This window comes from Carcharhinus amblyrhynchos, chromosome 1 (genome assembly GCF_965287045.1).
Source record: "Carcharhinus amblyrhynchos chromosome 1, sCarAmb.v2.hapA, whole genome shotgun sequence".
NCBI classification, from domain to species: domain Eukaryota; kingdom Metazoa; phylum Chordata; class Chondrichthyes; order Carcharhiniformes; family Carcharhinidae; genus Carcharhinus; species Carcharhinus amblyrhynchos.
This window is the reverse complement of record NC_137324.1, coordinates 55754396-55777977: the sequence shown is the minus strand read 5'-3', so window position 1 is coordinate 55777977 and position 23582 is coordinate 55754396. Positions and strand designations below refer to the sequence as shown.

The window sequence follows — 23582 nt, the reverse complement described above, 5'->3', positions numbered from 1 at the left end:
GAAAGCCAGCCTAACGGTTAGTCTCCGGAAAAAAGTTCCAGATTGGCAGTGAGTAGCATTGTTCAATAGAATTCCAGCAGCAGGATACGTTTCCCTTTGTGGATGAGTATCGTTTAGGTCACCATCCAGTATTTAGAAGAATCACATATCAGGTTACCGGAGCCATAAGCTGAGTGACCTGAAGATTAGGGGACTCCTGACACAGGATGACTGAGTAAATATGTTGTGCTTAATGTAAGAGAGCCAAAATGGACTTCGCATCACTGAGTAGCAGAGCTAAAAAAGACCATGCAACAGGGAAAGATGTTAGGGATTAGGAGTTGCGCTAATGCGGGGAAACAATGTGGGACTTTGTATCAACCCGAGTAGCAGAGCGAAAAAAAAAGCTGTGCAACACCAAGTACGTTGGGAGATATGAGCCACGTGACAGAACGATGACAGACGATCTGAGGCAGGGAATCTCTGGGAGGGACTTGTATTACATTGCTTTCTGGGAGGGCAATGTAATACAAGTAATACAAATTGAGCACAGGAAATTAAGAAAATGATGGAAAAAGGATATGATTCAGAAGTTCCCAAAGCTGAGCAAAAGGATTGGTGGCTGAGGGATTAAAAACAGACTATGTGGAATAAGGAGCAGGAGCTCAAAGCCTCACTAACCTTACAAAGAACCTCAAAGGGGACCTTTGCTTTTAATGTCAGGAAGGTAGTGTACAGAGTGGTGTTACAGAATTGAGAGGAAAAGGAACCATGTTCTCTCACCTTACCAGAGAAAGGTTGAATTAATTGGCAAGATGCAAAAAAATTGATTCGAGAAAACCTAAAGCTGAGCTGACAATTTGAGTACTTTTTATATTTGTGTGTCTGTGCTGTCTGGTTACTTTTTGAATGTAGATTGTTGCTGTTGCATTAAATAGAGTACCGGAGTTGTTAAAGTCACTATTTGTTTCTGTAGAGTATTTATTGTGGCCAATAAATGCCATGCTTTACATTTTGGTTTAACTTCAAAGAGGCAGGCTGAGGAAGAATTAAACCTGTTAAAATTTAAGTTTACAAGTTCTTGAATTTACTTTTGTTGTTGGGTTTGATTATAGTTTGGAAAAAGGAAGAATGAAGGCTACTGTCCTAAACAATTTTCTTTGAATGTTTTATTTTTATTCCAGTTTAGAATGTTGAGATTGAATGAAAGAAAAAATGCTGTGCAGTGAAGTATGGAAGCTTCCATTTGCATTTGTGTGTTTAATAGCACTGTAGATGTTTTTGTTATGTTGTTTGCTTTAATGCTTTTCCCTTAACTTGTGATTTTGCAATAGTGGGTTTGATACAGAGTTTAAAATCAAATGGGAATTGGACTGGATTAAAGCGTAAATTGAAATAAGAGAAGTATTTGAAATTTCTTAATTTTGAGTATAATTGATGGCCATCGTTGTATAGCCTATACAAACATATATATGCATGGGAAGTTACTTTGTTGGAAAGTAAATTGGAATTTTAAATTCAAAGTATATAAATTGGAGTTTGAAATAACCAATTCAAACTCTGAATAATCCTGGGTTCAAAGTGTGGTAAGAAAGGATTTAAAGCTTGAAGGAAATCATGCGCTCTTTCCTTTGTCTTATCTTCTGTTCCTAATTTGGTAATTAAGAATTTATATACATTGGAGATTACAAATTTTATTTTTATTTTTTAATTTGACAAAGATTTTGAGCTTTTCACTTTAAGAAACTGACTTGTTTAAAATTTGAGAGGTGCCTGCCTCTTCATTGCATGCTAAATTCTGTTTGGGATCTGTGGGAAAGTTAACTATTTCAGCAAGAAGTTGATTTGATTTTAAATACTCAAACTCGTGTCTGTTAATTTAAAATGACAAATTTATAGAAACAATTAAATCAGCAAATTTTAAGTGTATGCTGGAGGGATGTGGAATAAGTGTGAAAATGTGGCAATCTTAATTTGGTAGGGTTAATTAAGATTTGAGATATTTGAAATGATTATGGCAGGTCTTGTTTTGGATTGATCTTGGATCAAAACTTCTTGTTAGGTTCACAGATGTATTCCTGATATAATTGACAATGAAAAGATAATTCTAGAATTAGAGCCTGAGAAAGGAATTGGGTGTGGTTCCAAAGGTTTGCTAAATTTTTAAAAAGTGATGATGTAATGACACCTATCTGAGAACTTCACTCCATCCCTTCTGAAACTTGCAGAGAATTAACCCATTCTGTCTCAAGCAGGATGGAGCTTCGTGTTTTGTTTTTCCAGGTAACTGTAAGTAGCAAGATTTTGCAGCAGCTTCAAGACATTTGAGAATTTATTTGTGGATTTCAATATAGCAGAAATAATCAGCCTGAATCAAAATATAGTAAAAGGGGGGAGGGCATCTCGTGAGAAGTTGCAAAAGACAGAATAAGTGAGGAAGTGCTAAGTTGCATTCATCACTACTGAACAACTTTTAGCAACTGCACTGGCTTTAGGGCTGTCCGACAATGATGGGAATTATTACACTACCATAGTGGCTGAAAAGCATTCTAGTTAGACTATGTGATGTGGATGTTCAGAGTTAGTGAACCAATCACAAGACTGGAGAAGTAGTTCTAAACACAGAGCACACTTGTTGCAAATTTTGAATGTGGGAAGGTTGAAAACGATCAGATGCAAGATGGGTTCAAAGGGAATGCCTGCTCCTACCACCAAAACTGGCAAATTATTATAGTTAGGGACGAGGGAAATAACCCAGGGGATAGATGAACATTGAAGGAAAGGAACAGGTATATGTAGTACAGATGAGATGCGAGATGGGATGAGGGGAAATGAATGGTGTAATAGAAGAGATGTTATAGGAGAGCTGATACTTGAATGGAGTGGAACAGAATTAAAGGTGGGATTCATTTGATGGATAATGAGAACAACAATGGTGATGAAAAAGAGACATTTAAAGGGATTCTAAGAGAGAAAAAAAATCACAGTTTAGATGGTAGCTATGGCAAGAAAAGATAGATACTAATGGAAATTTAAAAGCCCACAACATTGTTTTCTGAATTTGGGATAATTCTGACATAGGAAAATGTGTTGTAGGCAAGCTGCCTTAAAACAAAATAAAGAAAACCAAAATAAGTTACTAACTGAAATCAAATAAGTTTGATTTCTGTTTCAAAGATGTTATGAAGCAAACTGAATAGAATTAAGTAATTGAGAAGACAGAGATTGGAATCTAAACAGCAAATTGGATATTGAATGCAATTCAATTAATTGGAATATTGTGACTTGGCACTGATGTATATTCTAGTGAAAGTATAAATGGGCCAGTGGAGTAGCCAGATCACGGAACAAAGAAATCAAGAGATAGAAATGGTGAGATTAACATAACACTAATTGAGAGCAGAAAGACACAAAGTCATTGCAACACGTGACTGGGGCAATACAGCCTTTTCAGGACACCATTAATGCTCTCATAGGTAGACAAGCGGACCTTTCAGAAGTTACGCATAGGCTCCAAGTATGCTAGCTTCATGTAAGAAGTGCAGGTCAGTCACTTACAGATGGAAAGTCAAAGTGCCGAACTGGGTCACCAACAACCAAACAATAACCTGGATGAAGACTGACCACCATGATCCACAGATTATGAGAGAACTGATATTAACGGCGAGAGTGGGATTTCAGATGCAGGATAGACACCTATTCATAGGTATGATGTTGCACATTCCCCATCGAGGGGGCAAGAGCTCAGACCCTCTTTCCAAGATCCCTCCCAACCCCCAAGACCTCACTCACATGCCAGCCTTAGAGAACCCTGAGCTGTATTGGGGCTCCAAAGGTACTTTCATAGTCAAGTCACCGTGACTGAAAGTTAGTGCCAATTCGATACAACCTGTCCTGCTGTTTGCACCCATGTCTATTCCCCACAAATGGAACCTTAGCTGTTCCTCTCAGAATCCCACGGAAAGTCCAGCTCACTGTTGGAAAGAGGGACTGAGCTCATCAGTGTGGGCTGAACTCCGCAGAAATTCAAGTTCCACTGCTCCCTTTTCCTCCCCTTTATTACTGACTGCCAAGCTTGGCGACTCCATCAAGTAGCCAGCTGCAGAGCGCATCCTCCCGGTGGGCTAAGTTAGTCCAAGCACTAGGTAGAAATCAGATCAGTCTGGAAACCATCAGGATAAGAAGAACCATTCTAATACCAAGAATTAGGACCTTGCCTAACAATCAACTCGAGCAGCGTGAGTGGAGCTAACTGATTGCCACCTGCAAAGATTCGTCTTGACAGAAACCCAGTTGTAACCTTGTCTGGAAATCCAGAGACTTCCAATTTCCATTCATCTCCAAAAAGGCCACAAGTCCAATGTGGGCCCCCTTAAATGACTTGATTTGAATGTGTTCTGTTTGTTGGATTTTATTAATATTCTAGTTATATGTTTCATTTTCTAGAATTCATCTTTATTTTTGTTTGTATACAAGGGAGTTGTGAATAAATGTTTTATTTTCTTCTGATTTATTGTGTTCATTATTAAAAGTCACAACCCTAAAAGGGCAAAGCATTTCCTCTAATCACAGACGTTGTTGTAGACAAGTGAGGGGTGAGGAGAAAAGGAAAAGTCATCCCACCATCTCTCATCCCATATATAACACATTGAAGGAGCGAATGAAATAATGGAAATGGATAGCATGGCAAGGTGTAGTTTTGGGGATGGGGGAAGAATAGTTATTCGATACTGTTCGAAAGCTAATCTTTGGGCTAAAAATGAAGATTCACTAGATTTGAATAAAAGATTTTTTGGAAAGCTTGCAGGTGAATTGAAAGAATATCTCAGCATTGATTCTACAGGTGAAAAAATTATAACAGTCTGTATACCCTCCAGAGTTTCACTCTATCCAATGGGCAAGTCATTGCCCAAATTTAGACTTAAGGAATGAGTAGTTAAAATGTTGCTACAAAACTTGAATCTTAAACAATGACTTTGTTGTGGAATGAGAATGCTAGTTCAGAAGCCATTTTCTTCTTTGATAGACGCTGAAATTGTAATAGGCAGATTTTAAGGAAGTAAAATATTTCTTCTCTGAATAATACTGAGCCGATCAGTTGTAAACTTGTCCTTTCAACTGGAGTCATAAGGCTAAACTCTTCACAAAATTTGTGTTTATATTCTTTGGCTTGTTTTTACACACAGAGCGTTATGTAGCTTGAGTGAGAAATAATGATCTGTTTAAAAACCTTTGGCTAAAGAATAATAAGAAATCTGGTACATAAGAACATAAGAAATAGGAGCAGGAGTAGGCCATCTAGTCCTTCGAGCCTGCCCCGCCATTCAGTAAGATCATGGCTGATCTGAAGTGGATCAGTTCCACTTTCCCACTTTCTCCCCATAACCCTTAATTCCCTTGTCTGTCAAAAAACTATCTACCCGTGACTTAAATATATTTAGCGAGGTAGCCTCCACCACTTCAATGGGCAGAGAATTCCAGAGATTCACCACCCTTTGAGTGAAGAAGTTCCTCCAAAACTCCGTTCTAAACTGCACCCCCCCTTACCTTGAGGCTGTGCCCTCTAGTCCTGCTGTTCTTTCTGAGCGGGAAGAATCTCTCTACCTCTACCCTATCCATCCCTTTCATTATCTTATATGTCTCTATAAGATCCCCCCTCATCCTTCTAAACTCTGTTGCAATGAAGGTATTAATTTGACCCCCAGGTTTCTACTGGCAATACATTACATGTACTTAACTGAAAAATTGATTCTTTGACGAATACAATTGACATCTGACACTCAAGAACATCATCCATTCAACTGAATCACATATACATACATACCACTGCCATCAGCACCCTCAGCCATCTCAACTATTGCATGCTGGTAACCAGAAAACACAAAATCACATTCTGACATTTTGTTGAATACAGTCCTGGAATGATTTAAACAAAAATGGAGAATTGTACTCAGTGCCTGATATGGCAGAAGGAAATGTTCTGTGATGAACAAAGATATTTTCAGGCATCTTTGGACAGCTTCAAATAACCGCACAAATAACAGAGCTCACAAATGAAAAGGCTGTCCAAAGTAATGTCTGGTGTCCATTATTTTCTATGCATCAGAGCCAGGTTTCCATAGTTAAAACTTCAAACAGGAAATGTAGATTTTGAACCACAAAAATACCACTTAATCTTCTCCACCTTTTCTCATTTATTTTTCCTTTTCATGTTCACTTTACTACCTAAATACATTTATGAGTACTGTTATCCAATTAACTTTCAGGCAGTCCAAAATTCAGGAGGGTTACTTCACTGGGCAAGACAGGACACTGAAAGCTGGCACCTGTATACTGTAACTGAAATTTAATGTTGCTAAACAGACCACAATATTGTCTTTTTGCTGGACTGATTTCATTTTAAAAATCTACATAAGAAATAATTTGCCCCAGCCAAACATCCATTATGCAATGCCGACTGCTGTACAATATTTCATCACTTGGCAAAGAATCCAGTTAGAAATACTGAATATTGTTTGTACTGCTGGTCAGCAGTTATCCTGCTTACTTAAGTCTTGTGTTCTCTTCCTAACCCTTCCACTTTCAAAGACTGTTATACTTCAGGTTTTGCTGTAAGATTTAAACTAGTATTTTCTATCTTCTCGTAAAAAAATCCTAATTCAATTATAATTAGAACATTCTAATAGAATTATTTTCCATTTGGTTATATTCAGAACAAAGAGCATAGGTATGAGGCTGCAATAAATTCAAGAGAGTTTTGGAAATTAAATCACCACAGTAACATTGAACAATAGTGACAGGACTGTGAAAATATGAAAGGAATATGAAGTTTTTCTACTATAACCATTTGAATTTTGACAAAGAAGTGGTATACACGTTTTTCCACTTCAAAATAAAATGGCTATACCAGGAAAGTATTTTGTTCTACATAAAGAGAGAGAGATTCTGGACCTGGACAATGGCATAGTCCTTATTACCATATTGTTCTCTATCCTTCAGCACATTTTTTCTTAGCTCTCCTATAAATTCTCTATCATTCACTCAAGTTCCAGAACAAATCTGTCAGACATATACAGATTCTTTCCACCCTCAGTGCCTGCAATAAGCAACTCTTCTCATCCCTAGTGAATCAATCTTCATGTCAACTCACTTTTTCCTCTTTCCAGGCACCAAAAAAAATTAAAGGAATGTTAGCTTTAAAATCTAGCCTTCAAGTTCTAAAAGGAGAAGATGCTTTGCTGCAGCTATACAAAGCCCTGGTTAGATTATATCTGGGGTGCACACATACGAACAAGGAGCAGGAATAGACCACTTGGCCCCTCAAGACTGCTCATTCAGTACCAAGGTTGATCTGATTGCAACTTCAATTCCACATTTTTGCCAGAAATGTATAGAGTGCTAGGCACTGCACCTCAAAAGATATACTGGTGTTGGAAGGAATGCAGTTCACTTTCACCAGGCTGTTACGAGGGCTCCAAGAGTTAAATTAAGAAGACAGATTACATAGACTAAGTTTGTATTCTCTGGAGTGTAGAAAGTTAGGGGATGGTTTATTTGAGGTTAAGAGTACAAAAGGAATTGATAGGGTAGATAGTGAATCATTTCTGCTAATGAAACAGAATAGACCAAGGGAATACACCTTTAAAAATCAGAGCCAAGCCTTTCGGGGCAAACATTAGGAAACACATTTTCGCAAACAGCCGGAGTATAAAATAAACTCCCTTCTACAAAATTGAGTAGATTAATAAACTTGAATCTGGTTTTGATTAATTTTTGTTGGACAAGGGTGTGTACATCCAAGGCAGATTAAGGTACAGATCAGTTATAATCTTAACAACAGAACAAGTTCGAAGTGTTGAGCTGTCTATTCCTATGTTTTGAGTCAACTTCCTTTTGGTCCCCCTCTTCTACCCACATTGATGATCACCCATCGATCCTGCTAACTTGTCTAACAAAAATTAATCAAAATCAGATTCAAGCTTATTAATTAATCTACTCAATTAATGTATCTCACATGGCCTCTTGTATTCCCATTAATATAATGCGCTTAATTGGCTGAAGACTTTGGGACATGCTGAGGTGAAAAATCACAATATGAATGCAATTTAAATCTTTAATGCATTGCGTGAATCACAGGTAAAGTTATCTCCCATTATTTCCTTGGATTGATTCCTCACATATATAACCACTTCCTTCTATCTGCCCCAGAAAAAAAGATTTATCCCAAATCACTTATGATGACAATTTCAAACTCCCAGCAATATAGCCTTTGACCCTCTGTTCAGCACAATTTTTCTGCAGCTATCAATTTGCTCAATCACACCTTCACATCACCTTTGCTCCTAGTGCAACACTTACCTCTCTTTCACCCATGTTGTTCCCTCAGACTAATCTCCATCTTAGATCCCTTAAAATTTAAAATATGTAGATAAACATATATTGTGCACTGGTTTAGTTGCCAGATCTGGCTAGATCATATCAGGCAGCATCTAACCTTGTTTTCCTCTGCCAAAACAGCTAATTACACCAAGATAATTCAGAAATGCAAAGACAACCCTTGCTTCTTTTCTCCACTGCCTTCTGCTTCCTTAAACCCCTCTTCAGCAAAAGATATCATTGGCTCGTCAGCAACAAAGAGTCCTTCCATTTACCTAGCTCTGCCACATTTCGACCTTCCCTACTGAAGGCAAGTTCTTTCACCCTAACCCCGAACTCACACATTTCTTTAATTTCTCCCCTGCCTACCTTTACACTGATGATCCTATCCTCACTAAGCTGCCTATCACCCAACTTTCCGTCCTGGCCCCAACATTAGCCGACATTGTAAACTGTTTTTCTCCTCCAGTATTCTCCCACTTGGTCACCAATGCTCAGTGAATAAATAATTGGACATTTTGGCATGGGCAATCTTATGAGCAGCAAGAGGCTGCTGGCGAACACTTTCATTTGGCTCCACCTAAGAAACTCTCTCAACGTTACAGCCTCATTTCCATCCTCCCTTTCCTTTCCAGTACTTGAATGGTTTGCAAACTCCCAAATCCATCCATTTATCCTACAACAGCTATTTGTACCTCTCAAATGTCCCTACAGTGGAATATTGACTTCCTGTTGTGTGCGTGATGCCAATTATCTTCATTAGTCAGTACCTTCTACATGCTTATCACATCACCTTTGCTGTCCAACTAAGTGGAACTGTCTTTGTCTAATTCCCCTCTAACCAATCCAGTGGTATCTACAGAACTTTGGCATTGAATTCTCTTCCCGTCTCTGTACCTAGCCTCATTTCTTTTTCTTACCCAAAAGGTTGCTCCTTGGCTGGTATCATTCAAACACATAGCACCAGGTTCCACACGTATGCTGATGGAACTCTCTCTCAAGCTTCATTATTTCTGTGTCGTCAAATTAACATTGAAACTGCAGCTCATTCATCGAATTAAACACTGGGAAACCAAAGTAATTGAATGGGATTTTCCAACTACTGCCGCTGGCAGGAACTTACGGTCCCAGCAAAGGGGACCTCCATGGCGGGTACCCAGTGGCATGGCAAGTAAGTCACATATAATGCCATAGATTTTGGAAAGACCAGAAAGACCCCACCAGCAGGAAATGGCGAGCTGCTTCTGCCATCGGAAAACTCGCTGTAAGTGGCTGCAAAATCTCACCCATTGTCTTCAGCTGTGCCACACATGCCATCCTCATATTGATTTCATCCCCCTCCTTGGCCACAATCCCAGGCTGATTTATAGCTTGTGAACGCTTCATCCTAACTGATCCCACACTCCACATCCTGCCTCACCTTACCCACTGCTGAAATCCATGATTTTATTTCCTCCAATTTTCTGAAGACTTTTCCGGTCAAGACCCATCTCTTATTGTCCATAAACTTCAACCCATCAAAAACGCTGCTGTCTATGTCTGAATCTACCATCCCTGTGCTCACCAACCTACAGTGGCTCCTGGTACACCAATGACTTGATTCTAAAATACTCATTTGTGTTCAAATCTCTTGATGCCCTTGCCCATCCTATCTAATTTCTCTTATCTCTACTATGCTCTAAGAGCTTTACATTCCTCCAACTCTGACTCTCTTGTGCATCAGCCACTGCCTTCAACTGTACAGGCTCTAAACTTGAATTGTGTCATTAAACATCTCGCTCTAAGCAAACTTTTTAATTGTCCACCCAACATCTCCTTCTTAGGTGCAATGTTAACGTTTTATGATGAGAACGTTGTGTAGTGCTTCAGTTGTCTGTGTTTGCCAAAGTTGCTGTATTAAGAGCACATTGTTGTAATGACAAAGTAATACAACACGAGGGGTGTATTACTTAAATAAGCACGAGCTGTTTTCCTATATTGGTTTCAATATGTTATGCAAGCCTGTCAACTGCGATGGCTCATGTGCTTATAGTGGCAAAAACTACTTTATGTGGGGTGATCCCTTTAAGAATTAGGATCTGATTTCTATTTAAAAAACAGCTGAGTTCACATGGCCAGGTGGCTGGGAGACGGACAATAGAATAAAAAGTCAATGTTACTTTCATAGTAGGTTCCAGGGGATTGTTTCTGTTTGTACACTTTAACTGCAAAATGAAAACAACAACTCTTTCAGCAGAATTCCATTGCACTTCTGAGTGTTGGATAAAACAATAAAGCACAATAAAGCTCTCATTAACAGAAGGGCTCTATTAGCGAAGTAAATTTCGAGTAAAGCCAAGTTGAAGAAAGAAAAAAATTAAGATATAAAAATCCACAATCAAAGAATAACAGAACCAGGAGATTCGGTTGAAAGGGGAGTTTGCAATTTTAGGATGGTTGATGGAAATGTGAAGAGATAACCTTGCTGGAAGTACAGAATACCCAGACCTAACAGTTAATCTTCCATGTTTTGCTATGTATCTGACTTGAGGGTTTTGGAGTGCAAATCTAATGGGTGTAGAAGTAAAATGGAATTAAGACATGCAATTGAGAGTGCAAGTAATGGTGTTTATTGTATTTTTATCTTTAATGTAACTGATTATTTAAGATAAAATATAATTAGATTTCACATTCTTGGACTTTTGTGGACCATGAACCTTGTGGCCTTGTTCTTTTAGTACATTCACAGGTTTCCAATTCTAAAGGTCTCACTCCAAAGAGTGGAACAGTGTGGTATGGAGGAAGTAGAGCATCATGAGAGATGCCATTTTTCAGATAAGAAGCTAAACAGAGTCTATCCTCTTGGGTGGAATGGCACTATTCAAAACAGCAGAGTTATCCCTGGTGTCCTGGTCAATATTTATCTGTGATGTGGACATGCTGGCATTGGACTGGGGTAAGCACAGTAAGAAGTCTCACAACACCAGGTTAAAGTCCAACAGGTTTATTTTGCAGCCCTAGCTTTTGGAGTCTCAAGTTCCTTCATCCGATGAGTGAGGACTTGTGTCCACAAACAGGGCATATAAAGACACAAGCTCAATTTACAAGATAGTGTTTGGAATGCAAGTATTTACAGGTAATCAAGTCTTAAAAGGAACAGACAATTTGACTGGAGTGACGGTTAAGCACAGGTTAAAGAGATGTGAATTATCTTCAGCCAGGACAGTTAGTGAGATTTTGCAAGCCCAGGCAAGTCGTGGGCATTACAGATAGTGTGACATGAACACAAGGTCCTGGTTGAGGCCATCCTTATGTGTGCGGGAACTTGGCTATCAGTTTCTGCGTTGTCGTGTGTCATGAAGGCCGCCTGGGAGAACACTTACCCGCAGATCAGAGGCTGAATGCCCGTGACTGTTGAAGTGTTCCCCAACTGGAAGGGAAGACTCCTGCCTGGTGATTGTCGAGCGGTATTCATTCATTCGTTACCGTAGCATCTGCATGGTCTCCCCAATGTGCTGTGCCTCGGGACATCCTTTCCTGCAGTGTATCAGGTAGACAATGCTGGCCAAGTCGCAAGAGTACGTACCATGTACCTGGTGGATGGCATTTTCATATGAAATGATGGCATCCGTGTCGATGATCCGGCCAGTCTTGCAGAGCTTGCTGTGGCAGGGTTGTATGGTGTCATGGTCACTGTTCTCCTGAAGGCTGGGTAGTTCGCTGCGGACAGTGGTCTATTTGAGATTGTGCAGTTATTTGAAGGCAAGAAGTGGGGGTGTGGGGACAATCTTGGCGAGATGTTCATCTTCATCGATGACATGTTGAAGTCTCTGGAGAAGATGTCATAGCTTCTCCGCTCCAAAGTAGGGTACTCTGTCCGCCGTGTCCCATTTTGTCTTCTGAGGAAGTCGGTGTGGTTTCTCGTTGTGGCACTTGGAACTGTCGATCAATGAGTCAAGCACCATATCCTGTTCTTATGAGGATGTCTGTACTTGTCTACTACAATCCTCCTCATCTGAGCAGATCCTGTGTACACAGAGGGCTTGTCCGTAGGGGATGGCTTCTTTAATATGTTTAGGGTGGAAGCTGGAGAAGTGGAACATTGTGATGTTATCTGTGGGCTTGCAGTATAGTGAAGTGCTAAGGTGAGCACCCTTGATGGAGATGCAACCGATTCTGGAGAATAGTCCATGGTAAGTCTGATGGTGGGATGGAACTTGTTGATGTCACCATATAATCGTTTCAATGATTATTCGCCATGAGTCCAAACAAAGAAAATGTCATCGATGTATCTAGTGTATCACATCGGTTGATAATCCTGTGCAATGAAGAAGTCTTGTTCGTACCTGGACCACGACGTCTTCACCTTCAACAACCAGCTCTTCATCCAGACACACAGAACAGCCATGGGGACCATATTCGCACCTCAATATGCCAACATTTTCATGCACAGGTTCGAACACAACCTCTTCACCGCACAGGACCTTCAACTGATGCTATACACTAGATACATTGATGACATTTTCTTTGTTTGGCCTCATGACAAACAATCATTGAAACAACTATATGATGACATCAACAAGTTCCATCCCACCATAAGACTCATCATGGACAACTCTCCGGAACCGGTTGCATTCTTGGACACTTGCATCTCCAACAAGGATGGTCACCTCAGCATTTCACTATACCGCAAACCCATGGATAACTTCACGATGCTCCACTTATCCAGCTTTCACCCTAAAAACGTTAAAGAAGCCAGCCCCTAGGACAAGCCCTCCTTTTACACAGAATCGCAACAGACGTCTACAGGCGCTGAAAGGCCATCATAAGAACAGGATATGGTGTTCAACTCATCGGCTGACAGTTCCAATGTGCCTCAACAAAAAACTGCACTGACCTCCTCAGAAGACAAACACGGAACACGGCAGACAGAGTACCCTTCGTCGTCCAGTACTTCCCCAGAGCAGAGAAGCTATGCCATCTTCTCCGAGCCTTCAATATGTCATCGATGAAGACGAACATCTCGCCAAAGTCATCCACAAGCCCCCACTTCTTGCCTTCAAACAACTGCACAACCTCAGACATACCACTGCCTGCAGCAAACTACCCAGCCTTCAGGAGAACAGTGACCACGACACCACACAACCCTGTCACAGCAACCTTGCAAGACGTGCCGGATCATCGACATGGATGCCATCATTTCATGTGAGAACACCATCCACCAGATACATGGTACATACTTGTGACTCAGCCAACACTGTCTACCTGATACGTTGCAGGAAAGGGTGTCCCAAGGCATGGTACAATGGGGAGACAGTGCAGACGCTACGACAACGATTGAATGAACACTGCTCAACAACCACCAGAAAGGAGTGTTCCCTTCCAGTCAGGGAATACTTCAGCGGTCACAGGCATTCAGCCTCTGATCTGCGGGTAAGCATTCTCCAAGGTGGCCTTCACGACATACGACAACGCAGAATCGCTGAGCAGAGACAGATAGCCGCACACATGGGGACAGCCTCAATTGGGATCTTGGATTCATGTCACACTACCTGTAGTCCCCATGACTTGCCTGGGCTTGCAAAATCTCACTAACTGTCCTGGCTGGAGATAATACACATCTCTCTAACCTGTGGTTGGCCCTCTCTCCACTCACATTGTCTAGATCTTTAAGACTTGATTACCTATAAAAACTCGCATTCCAACCATTATATTGTAAATTGAGTTTGTCTCTTTATATGCTCTGTTTGTGAACACAAGTTGTCATTCACCTGATGAAGGAGCTTGAGACTCCAAAAGCTAATGCTGCCAAATAAACCTGTTGGACTTTATCTGGTGTTGAGAGACTTGTTACAATATTTATCTTTCAACTACATGGTGGCAAAGTGATATTGTTGCTGGACTAATATTTCAGAGACTTAGGGGAATGCTCTTGCAACCTGAGTTCCAATGCCACCATGGCAAATAGCGCAATTTGAATTAAATGGAAATCTGGAATTATAGGTCTGATGATTACCATGGAACCATTGCCAATTTTCATGAAAAATCTTGTTCACTAATGTCTTTTAGGGATGGAAATTTGTCACCTTTAGCTGTCTTAAATGTGACTCCAGACCAACACAATGTGGTTGACTCTTAAAATGCGCTCCAAACAACCACGATTTAAGATTGGGCAATAATGTTGGTCTAGCCAACAATACCCATATCCATGAACTAATAACTAAAAGAAAATTTGGTCATTAGCATATTGCTGTTTGTGGTAGCTTGCAGTGCCCAGATTTGATGCCACGTTTCCTATATTACACCGGTGAGAACACTTCAGCAGCTGCAAAATTCTCTGGGCTACTCTGAAGTTGTGAAAACGCAAGCTTTTATTTGTGTTCAATCAATTGCTGACGCATGAACATTATTCAGAGCTGCACATCTTTTAAAAAAAGACAAGCTCTCTTAAATAAAGCTCAAGTGGACGAAGGGTCCAAGAAGAATATCAACTGTACATTTTAAAACATTGCAAAAGGTATTCTAAAGGAGGAATAGGAAGTAATTCGTTAAATATGTAGTCATAACCGAATGCTCATATTAATCGATGGTTCCGTTGAACACCATATATTAACCCATGCGTATTTAGTTTAACATCGTAGGTTAGATAAATCGTAACGGAATAAAAACTCGCTTTTTAATAGGATTGTCGCAGCACACCCAACTACTTGCAAACCTAACAGTGGACAGGAGAATGACTTCTCCCTCCAGAGGCTGTGCCAAACTGCTTACATTGCTTTTCAGTGCTAATTAGCAGCAGTGCCCTTCAGCTTCGTTATTTTGAGTCCTTGTCACATATCCATGACACAAACTCGCCTTCAAAAAAAAACAAGCAAAAATATAACACTTCCAGTTACATCGAACTGAACGCCGGCGTTGTAAAATGGCCACAAGTTTTCAAAAGAAGAAACTGTACTTGTCAGAAAACGAGAATCTTTCTGCATCGGGGATTTCAAGACTTTTACACTAAATTGTGATGGACTGTAACATTGATCAGTCTGACAGACAGCGAGGGAATCCCAGGCCGGCCAGCTCCACAAGGGCACCCACTCACCTTCCTCCCCATATTGATCGTAAATGGATCTCTTCTTGGGGTCGCTGAGCACTTCGTAAGCCTCGGCCACCTCTTTAAATTTCTCCTCGGCGTTGGGCTCTTTGTTTTTATCTGGGTGGAACTTCAAGGCCATTTTCCTGTAAGCTTTTTTAATTTCATCTTCGTTGGCTTCCGAGCTGATACCGAGGATGTTATAGTAATTTTTACCCATGATTTTGTTTTTTTTTGCCAGAAACGTTGACCAGCCAGCAGCGATCTTTCGGGAAGAGGGAAAAAGAAAAAATATTTTTATTAGTATAGGAACATCCAAATTATTGTGCTCTTGTTAAAAAAAAGTGACAAGCTCCAGCCAGTGACCTCGCGCGCTTAAATTTAAAAAAAATGCAATAAAAAACTTTATTTTGAATTTAGAACATTTCGAGCCCCGATGGCAGAATTTATTACCGTTAAGTAATATTTCTGCTCCTCGACTTCAAACCAACACGTCAACCGGGAGCGCTCGCCACCACTGCCTAACTTGCTAGCAGCTTCGATACCGGTGAACGCCCGCCTCTCGAAGGCGCTGATTGGTTTGTTTGTGCCATCGCTGCCGCCCCCACCGCCTGTCCGCCCCCAGCACAGCGGCGCGCCCGTACCTCCTCCCAGTTGATTGGTAGACGGCGGTGTCACTCATCCGACATTTGAAAAAAACCGGCGGCCAGCAGGTTTGGCTGAGGCGGGGGTGACTCATAGGCTGGAATTAGAGAGGAGCGCGCATGCGCGGAGAGGCAGAGAAACTTCCAGAAACATTCCGGCACAGCGTAGCTTCCGGCCCCGATTCACAGGCGAATCTGGAAGGATGGGACAGCAGCGTTATCAATCCTGTTGGGCTCGGAGGAACGGCACTATTCCCCCCCCAATCAGTCATGGATAATTTTGATATTCGAATACTCGTGGGGTAACAATAGAGACAAACATCACATGATTCCCATTCTCAGTTTTCTGCCTGTCTTTGTAGTCTTTGTTTAAATAGATATCAATATAAGTTTGAGTCACATCTTCCACATCCCACACACCCGCCCCACCCCGTATGCGAGTTGCTTCTATCTTGGGCTGCCAGTCGTCGAGATGTTTTTTTTATATCCAGAAAGGAACTGACGGTTGTGGAGAGCAGACAAGAAAGGGGGGAGCTTAAGACTACGGTCAGATGAGCCATGATTTTTTTTGGGGATAATAAGAAATCTCACAACACCAGGTTAAAAACCAACAGGTTTATTTGGTAGCACACACTTTTAGAGTCTCGCTCCTTAAGGTGAGTGGGAGTTGTGTTCACAAACAGAGCATATATAGACACAAACTCATTTACAATATAATGGTTGGAATGTGAGCCTTTACAGGTAATCAAGTCTTAAAGGTACAGACACTGAGTCGAGAGAGGGTTAAGCACAGGTTAAGGAGTTGTAGATTATCTCCAGCCAGGACAGTTAGCTTTTTTGCAAGCCCAGGCAAGTCGTGGGGGTCACAGATAGTGTAACGTGAACCCAAGATCCCGGTTGAGGCCATCCTCATGTATGCGGAACTTGGCTATTAGTCTCTGCTCAGTGACTCTGCGTTGTCATTTATCCTGAAGGCTGCCTTGGAGAACGCTTACCCAAAGATCAAAGGCTGAATGCCCGTGACTGCTGAAGTGTTCCCCGACAGGAAGAAACCATTCCTGCTCGGTGATTGTCGAGCGGTGTTTGTTCATCTGTTGTCGTAGTGTCTGCATGGTCTTGCCAATGTACTATGCTTTGGGACATCCTTTCCTGCAGCATGTCAGGGAGAAAATGTTAGCCGAGTTGCAAGAGTGTGTACTGTGTAGCTGATGGATATTGTTCTCATGTAAGATGATGGCATCTGTGTCAATGATCCGGCACATCTTGTTGAGGTTGCTGTGGCAGGGTTGAGTGGTGTCATAGTCACTGTTCTCCTGAAGGCTGGATAGTTTGTTGCAGACAATGGTCTGTTTGAGGTGTGGTTGTTTGAAGGCAAGAAGTGGGGGTGTGGGGATGGCCTTGGCAAGATGTTTGTCTTCAATGAAATGTTGAAGCCTGTGGAGAAGATGCTGTAGCTTCTCTGCTCCAGGGAAGTACTGGATGACAAAAGGTACTCTGTCCCATGTTTATCTTCTGAGGAGATTGGTGAGGAAGAAAATGTCATTGATGTATCTCGTGTATAATGTCAGTTGAAGGTCCTGTGTGGTGAAGAGGTCTTGTTCGAACCTGTGCATGAAGATTTTGGCATATTGAGGTGCGAATTTGGTCGTCAAATCTGTTCCATGTGTCTGGATGAAGAACTGGTTGTTGAAGGTGAAGACGTTGTGGTCCAGGAGGAAGTGGATAAGTTGTAGAATTGCGTCTGGAGATTGGCAGTTGTCGGCATTGAGTACTGAGGCAGTTGCAGCAATACTGTTGTCGTGGGGGTGCTGGCATAGAGTGCCGAGACATCCATTGTGATTTTCTGGATGGCAGAACAAGCTTGAGGGGCTGAATGTGCCAGTCCTCTCTCTTATGTTCTTATGCCTTAGATTCTTAAGGAATTAAACGTGGATACTGCAGTGGGCAATCTAAGAGAAAAATCATGAGGTCATCAAAATTATAAGTTATTTTCAGCAAAACTTCTGTTCATTACAAAAATGCTTGAGATGGGAGATAAAATAAACTGCTTGATTGGGTTGAGGTGAGTGCACTCTGGATAACCTGATGAAATCTCCAGGAATACAACATTCACCTGCTAACTATATAGCGAACCCTTACTCTGCAGAGGCTGAGTGCCAACTCTTTTGACATTTCCCAATACCTTCCCTGGACTGTGATTCCTCCTACCATTGAACAGCAAGCCATTGTCTCCAGGACTGTCACTGACTGACCTGATCTCTTGAACTCTTCTGAGTGCAGCTTTGGAACCAAGTGTATACTTGGGAGCTTTTTGTGTGGCAATTAGATGAAGAGCAGAAGGAGGTGCTCCTTTTGCTTTTTTTTATCATACAGAGAAAAGAGTTCAGTGAGTATCTCACACGTGATTAAGATCTATTCTGATCTTAAGATTTAAAATTGTACACAAACTGATAAAGTTGAAAAAAATTTAGAAAAGGAAAATCAATAGTGAATAATATAATTAATTAAAACTCATTTAGAATGGCAGGTCAGGTGATTTGTCAAGACTGTAGTATGTGGGATCTCCTGGATGCAGTTGTGATCCAGGGCAATCATGTCTGCAGTAAGTTCTTGCAACTCAATGAACATCAGCTCAGAGTGATCGAGCTGGAGTCTATGCTGCAGACAGTGTATTACATTAGAGAGGGGAGAAGTTACTGAATACTTTGTACCAGTCACACTCCTTAGAGTCTTCTGATTTGGTCGGGGCAGGAGGATGTGACAGTGAGTGACACACGAGTGCGGGATCCTCACCCTTTGCATTGTCCAATTTTTGAGGTTCTCTACAGTTGTTTGGATAAGAGTGGGACTGAAGGTGGATGAGCAAACTGACCATGGGACTGGCACAAGAAGCTATTCAAGGGGGTATAATATGAGAGGGATTGACACCTTTCCAGCAAATTCAAGAGTCCAGACAACAGTGTTGCTTGCGCAGTGAAGGATTCAGGCCATCTGCTCAGCTGGAGAGAATCTTATGAACAAATCTCTGAAGGTTGACACTTAAGTGGATACAGCCGTGAAGAAGGCTTATAGTATGTTAGCATTTATTAACAGAGGGTTTGAGTTTAAGAGCCGTGAGATTATGCTGCAACTATACTGGACATTGGTGAGACCACATTTGGAATATTGTGTTCAGTTCTGGTCACTTCACTGTAAGAAGGATGTGGAAACATTGGAGAGAGTGCAGATGAGATTTACCGGGATGCTGCCTGGGTTGGAGGGTAGGTCTTGTGAGGAAAGGTTGAGGGAGCTGGGGCTTTTCTCTTTGGAGAAGAGGAGCATGAGGGGTGACTTAATAAAGGTTTATAAGATGATGAGAGGAATTGATAGAGTAGACGTGTAGAGACTGTTTCCTCGGGTGGATGTAGCTGTTACTGAGGGACATAAATATAAGGTTCATGGGGGAAGATATAGGAGGGATGTCCGAACTAGATTCTTCACCGAGAGAGTGGTTGGGGTGTGGAATAGACCGCCTGTTGTGATAGTGGAGTCGGATACTTTAGGAACTTTCAAGCGGTTATTGGATAGGCACATGGAGCACTCCAGAATTATAGGGAGTGGGGTAGCTTGATCTTGGGTTTGGACATAGCTCGGCACAAGGGCCGAAGGGCCTGTACTGTGCTGTAATGTTCTATGTTCGTGTTCAGAAGGATCCTGTTGACGTCAGCAACAATGACATTGGCAAGACAAGGAAAGTGAATCTGCATGGTCAGTATGAGGTGCTAGGTGCCAAATGAAAACACAATCTCAACAGTGATAATCTCCTGGTTTACTACGACCTATGTGAAAATTGGCAAAGGACAAATAAGATTAGAGAAAAGAATGCGCGGCTCAAAGGCTAATGTGGTAGAAGTGGATTCTTGTTCTTGGGACACTGGTATAAGTACTAGGGAAAATGGGGGATGTATTGTGGGACAGTGTACACCTGAACCATGCTAGAACCAGTGTTCTTGCAAGCCAAACAACTAGGGCAGTAGAGAGGATTTTAAACTAAATAGTGGGGCAAGGGATCAAATTTGGTAAGATGTGGCAAAGCAAAGTATAGAGCTAAGCAAGAGGGGCAGGTACTAATATGGGAAATGATAAACAGACCTTGAAAGGATAGAGATCACAAATCTAAGAATAAGTCGACAAATAAGGCTAGAGAATCATAGAAACACAACAGTGCAGAAGAAAGCTGTTTGGCCATCGAGTCTACACCGACAACAATTCCGCCTAGGCCTTATCCCCACTGCCCCACACATTTACCCCACTAATCCATGTAACCCGTACATCCCAGGACTTTATGAGGCAATTTTGCATGGCCAGTCAACCTAACCTGCACATCTTTGGACTGAGGGTGGAAATAGACGTGGCGAGAATGTGCAAACTCCACACCGTGACCCAAGCCGGGAATTGAACCCAGGTTCTTGGAGCTGTGAGGCAGCAGTGTTAACCACTATGCCACCCAACTGTGCCATATGCTGCCCATTACAAGAATAATAAAAAGGACAAGACTAAAAGCTCTGTATCTGAATGCACGTAGCATTCAAAACAAAACAGATGAAGTGAGAGCGCAAAGAGAAATAAGCATGATCTGATAGCTATTACAGAGACGTGACTGCAGAATGACAGATTGCAACCTGAATATTGAAGGGTATACCACATTTAGATGGACAGAAAGCTAGGAAAAGGTGGAAAGATGGCTCTGTTAATTAATGATGGTATTAGCACAAGAGAGGGATGACCTAAATTCAGGAAACCATGATGTAGAAATGGTTTGGATAGGGATTAGTAATTATAAAGGCAAGAAGACACGTGGGGTATCACACAGCAGGAGGGAGCATAAAGGAAGTTATGTTGGGAGCAGCCGGGGGCCTCAAATTCTTACAATTCATATGATGACTTGGATGAAATGACTAAAGATATGGTTTATAAATTTGCTGACAAGTAGACAGGAAGGTAAATTGTGAAGAGATAATGCGGCTGCAAAGGGACAAGGTGTATACTGAGGCACGTGAAACAAAGGATTTCACACTAACTTCGGTGCTTTGTATTAGATAGATTACATTAGTACCTGAATGTTACAATAAAATACTTAATTAACCAACTGTCATCCCACAGGTGTTGGCCTTTATCTCAAGGAAGTTGGAGTGCAAAGTGGTGGAAGTGATACTTAGTTGATCCAAGTCCGTTTGGAGAACTGCATTGGTTCTGGAATACAGTACTGGAGAAATGATGTATGGCTCTTAAAAAGACTAAAGCATAGATTTATCAGAATGATACCTTGTGTAGTAAAAGTGCAGAAAATTGGATTATATTTGCTAGGGTTTAGAAGGTTTAAAATTGTGATTCAGAAGGGTGGATATAGAGAAATGATTTCTCTGATCAGGGATTTGAGAAAAAAGGGCACAATCTTAACAAGAGCCAGGCTATTTAGCATTGAAATAAGAAAGCATTTCTTCATCCAAAGAAGTAGTGAAAATGTGGAACACTGCCCAGAAAGTGTGGTTTTTGGATCAATTTAAATTTTCAAGACTAAGATCAGTACATTTGTATTTTTAATTGTATAATTGTAATTATATAACATTTTTTGACTTTGAAATTCTCATCTGCATTTTCAAATCCCTCTTTGGTCTCGTCCGTCCCTATTGCTGTAACCCCCACCAGACTGTTCCCTCAAACTCGGGACAACTGATGCCATGGACAAAGACACTCAAACTCTCAAATTATTATATAACAAACTCATTTATTGTTCTCTACTAAGTGACCACACAAGTATCAAACTCTAATGCAAAACTTTAGTACACCAGACATCAAACTAAGTTTATTTATTATTGTCACAGGTAGGCTTACATTAACACTGCAGTGAAGTTACTGTGAAAACTTTGTCATACACAAAATATTCAACCTCTGTCTTTCCTTCATTATACATAAAGTAACCTGATTTACTTTGTTACACATAAAGCATTTAAAAAGTACCAAACCATAACAAAATATCTAAACTCACAACTTAAATTTAAAGCTACTCCTATGGTGAGGCAAACTGATCAGATTTCCTCCTGAAAGGCTTTGTTCAGATGCCTCCAAGTCCCAAACTTTGGTCTTGCTGCTTCTTCTGCTGTGTTTGATTCGGTATTACTACTGCCAGTATCTCGCTGTTTCTTCTTATACAGATCTTACTGGTACTGATCATGCTTCCAGTCACATACTCACAGAACGGTACTAATCAATCACTGTCTTTTTGGTCATGAATGCTGAAGAGTTGAGCCTCTGTCAGGGATTGTAATTATCTGAGGAAAATGACACACCGGAGTTTGTGTTCAATCACTGTTCAAAGCATAGCAACAGCCACTGTCCAATCAACTCCTTGTTCCATCGTTACACATCCTGTTGCTTGCTGCTCCCACAGTCCTTAGCCCTTTTAATCCTCAGGCTTTGCTGGTGTGTATAAATACCAATCAGTCTACAAGACCTTCAACCCTCAGCATTATTCTCTAATTCTGGCCTCTTGTACATCCCCAATTTTAATTGGTGCATCATTGGTGGCCAAGGCATTCGTTTCCATGGCCCCACCTTCTGGGATATACTCTCTACACCTCTGCCTCTCCACTGCACCTTCCTTTCTTTAATATAATCCTTAATAGATATTTTAAATGTAAACAAAATACTGCGAATGCTGGAATCTGAACCAAAAATAGAAAATGCTGGAATATCTCAGCAGGTCTGACAGCATCTGTGGAGAGAGAAAACAGAACCAACATTTCGAGTCTGGGTCCAAACTCAAAATTTTGGCCCTATTTTCTCTACACAGATGTTCTCAGACTTGCTGAGATTTTCCAGCATTTTCTGTTTTTGCTTAAAAGCTTTTTGATCATCTTTCCTAATATCTTTTTATGTGGTTTTGTGTCATACATTGTTTTATAATGTTCCTTGTAAAGTTCTTAAGTGCCTTTCATAATGTAATGTTTCATTATATTAAAGGTGCTATCTAAATAAGTTATTGTTGTATTCAGTAAAAGTATTGAGATACAAATCAATGGCAGGTAATTGGAAGTTGAGTAACCAATGAACCATGATCCAATTGCATGGTAGAATGGAGGCTGTAAGGCTTACTCTTATCACTAGAATCTCATATTTAAAGCTTGATTCTTTAATGAGAAGGTATGGAAATGTAAAGATTGTCATGAGCATGTAATAGATGCAACCAGATTATCCTATTAATGTAGTAATCTATTTCAAAGTATGAAGCTAAATAGGAACTTGATTTGGAAGACCTAACATCACAATCATTATCTTGTAGTACTTGAGATTCAAAATTATACAGTGTGGGAGGAAACTAAGATCTGTAGGAGATCTTAAGTCTGAATTCAAACTGAGCTTCTTAATTGTGCTGGCAGCTGAAAGCAAGAAGAATCATTTTCATCTCCAGTTCTCTGTCCAACCCACAACACCCACAAACTCCGCCACGAGTATGGAACATTGCTGTGCTTCCTACATTA

At 40.9% G+C, this 23582-nt stretch overlaps 1 protein-coding gene across 1 annotated transcript in view; it reads right to left on the bottom strand.

Moving 5' to 3' along the window:
• Positions 1 to 15965, bottom strand: part of dnajb5 (DnaJ heat shock protein family (Hsp40) member B5) — a 49193-nt gene extending 33228 nt beyond the window's left edge. The window contains exons 1-2 of the mRNA XM_080184107.1: positions 15872 to 15965; positions 15428 to 15683 (exon numbers count right to left, since the gene is read on the bottom strand). Of these exons, the coding sequence (XP_080040233.1) occupies positions 15428 to 15638 (211 nt within the window). The 5' untranslated portion in view covers positions 15639 to 15683; positions 15872 to 15965. The remainder of the gene's footprint in view (positions 1 to 15427; positions 15684 to 15871) is intronic.
• Between the last annotated feature and the right edge of the window lie 7617 nt (positions 15966 to 23582).